Source organism: Symsagittifera roscoffensis, chromosome 3 (assembly GCF_963678635.1).
Source record: "Symsagittifera roscoffensis chromosome 3, txSymRosc1.1, whole genome shotgun sequence".
Lineage (NCBI taxonomy): Eukaryota > Metazoa > Xenacoelomorpha > Acoela > Convolutidae > Symsagittifera > Symsagittifera roscoffensis.
The window spans coordinates 1,835,943-1,843,068 of NC_087064.1; the positions used below are offsets into that span (position 1 = coordinate 1,835,943).

At 36.1% G+C, this 7,126-nt stretch overlaps 2 protein-coding genes across 2 annotated transcripts in view; both read left to right on the plus strand.

The window, feature by feature from the left end:
- The window catches only part of LOC134841881 (MYND-type zinc finger-containing chromatin reader ZMYND8-like), a 276,942-nt gene that overhangs the window by 55,856 nt on the left and 213,960 nt on the right, over nt 1-7,126 (plus strand). The gene's annotated exons all lie outside the window — the stretch shown is intronic.
- Nucleotides 5,915-6,340, plus strand: LOC134841126 (uncharacterized). The gene has a single exon (XM_063856914.1). It carries the CDS (start codon nt 5,915-5,917, stop codon nt 6,338-6,340), a length of 426 nt encoding a protein of 141 aa, XP_063712984.1.

Consider the following 7,126-nt stretch of genomic DNA (forward strand, 5'->3'; position numbering starts at 1 on the left):
GCTTTCATCTCAACTTCATCCGTTTTTTCAGCTGCGTGTTGGTAAAATATTTCCAAACTGAAAGGCTTTTTGCCTCCATCAATTATGCATCCCGCTTTATTTTAGGCCCAACATTTGGAAGATTTTCACTTTTTCTTCAAATATATATTCACAGATCAGGCGTCGCTTCTACGTTGAGATAAGTGGTAGGTCCAATTAAATTTTAATCGAGCGGCTGATTTTCGCTTCAGAGCAGCTGTTCATTTTAAAATTTTTACCCAATATTTAGTTTCCTGTTTCTTATTTATTTTTATGACATTGCAAACGCTAAACACTATTTATAGTGTTTACTGTGACCTTGAGATTTACTTAATTTGCTATGTGATGAACAAGTTTTGTTATAATAATTCGTCTCTTTTACCTGGCAAAATTTGTGGGGCCGTACAGTACGATTGGGGTCATCAATAAGACCAACCCAAATTCGCATTTCTATAATCTGACTGTTAACAGATCATCCTGAAGTTTTTTGTTATTCAGAAGAGAAGTGGTGCTGGATTTTAATTGTTACCCGGGATTAAGTCGTAGAAAAAGCCTATTGGCTGAAAACTACAAGTACATCTGTGAAAAGCGACAATTGGTCCAAAAATAAAGTGAGATCGGGACGAAAAAACTATTCGTCGCGACGCATTTACATCGAGATAAATGACATTGTAGCTCTCTAAATTATTCTATTTAAAGCAGTCACCTGCGGAATCATGGACATTTATTTGTTAAAATTTCAACAAATAGATCTATTAAATATTTTAACCCAGCTTCAGTGTCCTAATGGTTTTGCTTTTTTCAAGATCTTTTTAAGTTTATGAACAAAGAGAAGATCAATGAACGGTAAAAAAGAATTTTGCGGTGTAAAAAGTACTCAGTAAGAGTCATGAATGTGGTGAGTACTCACTCTTAGAAATTCCTTGGTGGTTTTTGTTTGTTTGTTTTTGTTCTCGGCTCGACGTTTGGTTTCTTTTTAAGCTCAACTCTTTTGCTTTGCTAAAAGAAAGACAAGCTCCACTATCGAACAACGAAAGTGTAAAGGTCACGCAATATAAACGTGATCGACTTCTAGTTTCAAAAGAGGATGTAAATTTTCAGATTTCCCAGCTGAATAAACATTTTAAACTATTGATCCAGTTTTCTCAAATTGAGTTGATTTCATCAGGAAAAGTGTTAAATCATACGTTGTTCTAAAAATTCAAAGAGCTTTACGGCCATCTAATTTTTTCTTTGAATTTCGAAAGTTGAAACAAATCTTTTTTTTTCAGTTTAATTGCCATTATTGACTTTTTTCAACTCTGTTGGCTATGTTTGTATCTAAGTTGTTCTGTTCGTTCTGATAAATATAGTTCTCTTTTTCGGTTTTGTTCACATTCAATGAAATGCCACTTGCTAAATGTCTCTATCAGGATTTTGTCTCAGCTGCAGTCCCAATTCAATTACTTGTTAGTTTTCGCTGCTTCATAAGTGCTAATTTGTGTCTCGTCCCATAGAAACAGTATCGGTCCGTGTTTCAATTTCTGAAATGTTAACGTTCTAAAGCAAAAAGTGTTGCTGCGAAACTGCCGTCCCTGCTTCTGGCGGGCATTTTTTGTGTTTTTCCTTTAAAAAAGTCGGAGATCACGCGTCTTTGTTTTTCGGGGTGCTATTTACGTCACTTTCAGCAGATTAATTTCAATTGAACTTAAAAAGTGCATTATACTTAAGTGTATCAATATTTTAGACTTTTTCCTGAAAAAAAAACAAAAAATCTATATAAGAGTCTTCACTACTTCATTACAATTTCGGACTTTTTTTAAGGAAAAACACAAAAAATGCCCGCCAGAAGCAGGAACAACAGTTTCGCAGCAACATTTTTTCCTTTAGAACGTTAACATTTCAGAAGTTGAAACACGGAAATTGTTTTAATCAAACCCCGAAAAACAACGACGCGTGATTAATCTCCGACTTTTCTTAGGAAAAATGCCCGCCAGAAGCAGGGACAGCCGTTTCACAGCAATATTTTTTTCCTTTAGAGCGTTAACATTTCAGAAATTTAAACACGGAAGTTGAAAGTGACGTAAGTAATGAACTTAGTGAAGACTCTTATATAGGTCTTCCTGATTTTTTTATGTTTTTTTTTTGAGGAAAAAGTCTTAAAATATTGATATACTTAGGTAAAATGCAATTTTTAAGTTCAATTGAAAAAAATCTGCGCTAAATTGCACTCTCCAAATACGAAAGTGGAAATGGCGCGAAAAAATGTGAACGATTCCTAGTTTCGAAAGTGGAATTTATTTTTAAGATTTCCCAGCGGAATATAAATTTTACCTATGGATCCAGTTTTCTCAAGTTGGGTTAATATTATCAAAAACGCTCCAATCATAAATTGTTCTAGAAATTCAAAAATTTTAAAGGGCATCCAGCTTTTTTTCTTTGAAACTTGCAAATTGAGGTTTTTCAACAAAGTCAGTGTTTTTTCCTGTTTACTTGCGTTCATTACTCTTTTCCAAGTGTCTGTTGGCTATGTTTTTTGTCTGGTGTCAGAAAGAAGTTTTTAAGTTCAAGTACATAAAGTTTCAATTTTCGGTAATATAGTACAATAGGTTGCAGATTCAACTTGTTAAGCTCAGCTGAGCAAAAAAAAATTGAAAATCGAAACTCAGCTGAGCCACTTGAAATTCCATCACCCAAATCTGCACTTTTTGTCGCCCATTGTCAATTTGTAGTGACTTCAATATAACTTCTGGGAGATATATGATGTTCAAAAGTTATGTTTCGGGAACAATTATGATTCCTGGAAGTTATGATATTTGAAAGTTAATTAGCAGTAGTTCAAATGCTAACAAATAAATTGTATTTTCATGTGTGATTGAATAGTTTTTCCAGTCAAGGACATCAAATAGAAATTGAAAATTCAGTTTTGATTCAAAAAGTAAGCAGGCACATATTGGACATTCCGCGTGTTGAAACTTATAAAACGAAACAAATAAAAAAGTGTAAAAAAATATAAAAGCTTGAACGCTAATACAACAATCTCGTCTTAGTTTTTTCTAAATTATTTTAGATTTAAAGTTCAAGAGGTATTAGAGTGTAAAGAAGATAAAGAGGCGAGTCGTTAAGAGATTAACTGGAAGCGTTTTTGTACTTGATTTTTAATTCCCACTCAATGTGAGCTGATTTTTCGGGAGAGGTTTTGAGAATCATCGTCAATTATTCGCCTAAAAGGAAGCGAAAAGCAGAAGTAGGATATGTCAAAGTGTTGAGTTCGATATAATTGTTGTGAACATTTGAGCCAGATGCTTTTCCAAGAGTTGATCAACGTAGTTAAGACTCTCAGATAGGACGTGATTATTTTTTCATTTTTCATTATTTCGCTCAAGTTTGTTATTACGCACGCGCCTTGACTTTTGATTTCTTTTTAAGTTCAGTTCATTTCCTTTGATAAAAGAAAGGCAGAATCCACTATCGAACAGCAATAGTGCAAAGTTCACGAAAAACGTAACCGGGTACCAGAAAATTTCAACTAACCAACCTTGCGAACCGAATTTTCACATAGGTTTTATTGGCTGACATGCGTAATTTCTTGAGATTTCTGTTAGTTAAGTTAATATTTACGTCTGTCATGATAAAATTTTTTTGTTCTTTTTTTCCCCAAAAGTTTTATTCAGTTGCTGTTGTTTTGGCTTATTAATCTTTCAATGCTTCATTTAAAAGGGAAACTGCTTAATACGATCGAGAAAAGAAACCGGTTCAAATTTCTTGATTTTTGGTTTAATTTCGAGCTAATAAGATTAGCGCGCAGGCTTACAATGTCTTATTTAAGCTTAATTTACGCCTTGAAAACTTAATTTTACTCAAGCAAAGTTTTTGGGAATCAAAATTTTTCAAAATTCAATTTAATTCAGCGAAAACAATCAGAAAAATAATGTGTGATTTTCACGATTTTTTTTTAGTTTTTTTTTGTCGTTACCACAAATTTTGTTTTCATATCGAACTATTAAGAGTAATAAACCTAGTGAGTACTCTTATATAGGTCTTGCTGATTTTTTTTCTGTTTCAGGAAAGTCTTAAAATTTGTTCACGCCCAATTTTGATTTTTCGTGGTTTGACTTTGATTTCTTTTCAATTTCAGTGCATTTTCATTGTGAAAATAAAGGCAAACTCGACTATCGAACAGCAACAGTGTAAAGGTCACCGAAAAACGCGATCGACTTCTATTTTCGAAAATGGAAATTAATTATCAGATTTCCGAGCGAATTAAAAGTTTTGCCTATTGATCCAGTTTTCTCAACTTGGGTTAGTCTTTAAAAAAGAGTCAATCATAAATTGTTCTATAAACTAAAATATCTATTTTTTTCTTTGACATTCAAAAATTGAAGGATTTTGAAAAAAAAACAAGTCAGGTTTTTTCAGTTTCCTTGCGTTCATTGCTCTTTTCCATCTACCAGTTGGCTATTTTTTTTACTAATACCGTTGAATATGCTTAATTTTTTTACTTCATATTTTTTATCACATCACTCAGAAAAACGCCACTAATTTGAAGATAAAAGTTTTTTTAAGACTATGGTCGGAACATTCTGTGTGGTTTGCACAGTAGACAGCTATCCTGGTTTTTCATGAATGTTTCCTTTTCCATTATACAATTGTACAGTAGTATTACTTGACGATTGTTCAAATTCTGAAATTTTAGCTCTGTCGATTATGTTTTGTTATGTTTCTCTCAAATTGAACACAATGCCAGTTCATATTATGAATTTTTTGTTGATGTAGCTTTCTTACTTTTTTTATAAATAGTTTTTAATTATCAATGAACGTTATGAAAACTTTTTTATATACCGTGATGATTTTTTTTCAGTAAATATCCTCAAATTTGTGCTTGCCAAATTTGCTCTGAAAATTTGAGATCCATGAAAATCACAGTATTCGAAATACTTTTTTCCCAAATTTTCTCATAGGTTTGCATTTCAAACTTGCACTAAGTTTTTTGGGCGGCCATTTTCTGCCGTGAAGTATAAATATGAGACTCAACCATGAGATATTTTACTTTTTAAATATTTTTCAGTTTTTCTTTGATACATGAGCTAAATGGCTATGTGTTTTTTGTCCAATATTTTATTAATACTTGAGCTTCTACTTTCTATAGTTTATTCATTGTAGAGATTGGCTATTTTTTGCTTGCTACGAATTGTAGGCTCACAAACTTGATAAATGTTCGATACGCTGGTAACCTCGCGAGAGACTTCGTCTTGGATGCGTGAACTAGATTTTTTCCCATAATACATTTTTTTTACAAGTAAAAGTGTAATAGTTTATATATTATGTGAGGGGTACTTCAGTGACATATTTTGAGAATTTCTGCACTTCAAATTTTCGATTTACTCAGAATTTTGTATTTATGTTGGTTATAAAACAACTCAGAATTTATATAATTTTCTTTTTTTTTTACTGAAACTCTTTATTCAGCTGGGATTTTTTTGGGTAATCTTTTATTGGCTTAGGCGACAAAAGGGGTGTGGTTTGATGGGCGATAAGAATTTTTATTCACGGGTGTATTCGGATCTTAAACACATCGAGTTGAAAATTTTTGCAGCGCAATTTTTAAATTTTTTTCTCGACCCATCATACGTCTACACTAGATTGTCAGCTTATATTGTGATTCAATACCGTTGCGATGAGAAAGGGTATTGTTAAGTTTTGTTTCTAAGCTTTTTGTGTGCAATTGTCTTTCTCGGCTCGTTGTCTTCAAAATATTATATTTAATTGTAAGTTGTTTTCAATTGCCGTGGGCGACATGTTTAAGAGCTTACCACTCGTAACGTTTGAATTGTTTTGAGCTAACAATTAAAAATTTTAAGATAAAGCAAGCTTGCGAAGGTCAAGGTCAAATGTTTAAACAGATTGTTATGAAGTTATGAGCGCAGGTCAGGGCAGCGCAAGGCAAGGAGGGAAAGGGCAGCGCAAAGCAAGGAGGTTGAGAGCAGCGCAAGGCAAGGATGGACAAGGCAGCGCAAGGCAAGGAGGGGCAGGACAGCACATGGCAGGGCAGCGCAAGGCAGGGCTGCGAGAGGTAGAACAGCGCAAGTCAAGTTGGGGCAGGGCAGCGCAAGGCAAGGAGGGACAGGGCAGCAAAAAGAAAGGCAGCGCAATGCCAGGAGGTACAGGGCACCTTAAGGCAGGCTGGGCAAGAAGGGTACGCAAGGAGGGCAGTTTAAGGCAAGTGAAGGAGAGGCGGTGCAGCTCAAGGCAAGGAAAGGCAGAACAGCGCAACACAAAACAAAGCAGGGCAGCGGAAGGAGGGGCAATGCAGGGCAACGCAAGGAAGAGTATGGCAGCGTAAAGCAAGACAGCGCAGCGCAAAACAAAGTAGGGCAGCGTCATGTGAGGCAGAGCAAGGCACGGCAGCGCAAGTCATGACAGGGCAAAACAGCTAGGTGCAGGGCAGGTAAATTAGAGCAAATCAGTGGAAGTAGGGGCAGGGCATGTTAAGCAGAGCAGCCCAGTGCGATGTAGCGCAAGGCAAAACAGGGCAGCGCAGCACAGGGCCATTTAGGGCAGAGCTTGACAAGGAGCTTGGTAGGGCAGCGCAAAGCAAGGCAGAGCTACTCATCGCAGAACAAGGCAGGGGAGCGCAAGGTAAAGTGGGTTAGAGGATGACCGCGCTGGGAAGCAGAAGGAGCATGGCAGGGCAGCGCAAAGCAAGGTGGAGCATCGCAAAACAAGACAGGATAGCGCAACGCAGTTCAGAGCAACACATGGCAAGGCAAGGTAGGGGAGCGCAAGGCAAAGCAGAGCAGAGCAGGACAGCGCAAAGAAAGGCAGCTGAAGATAGGGCAGGGCAGGACAGGGCAAGAAGCATAGCAGGGAAGCGCAGCGCAAAACAAGGCAGGGCAGGCAGATCAAGGAAGGGCAGAGTTAGGCAAGGCAGGGCAGTTTAAGACAAAGCAGAATAAGTTTCAAATTAAGATCTCCATTATGCAGTTTTTTTTCTATTAGGCCAGATAATTATTACCCTCTGATGGTTTGAACACGAGTCTCGAAGTTCAGTTTCTTTTGTTCTTGTTTGATAAAAACAGATATTATGAAAGTGTATGGAATCAGGTTTCATTTTTTTGAGACGCTTTGG

Bases quoted from the DNA above. Each gene is read 5' to 3' on its own strand.
- LOC134841126 (XM_063856914.1), top strand. From the start codon at position 5,915: ATGAGCGCAGGTCAGGGCAGCGCAAGGCAAGGAGGGAAAGGGCAGCGC.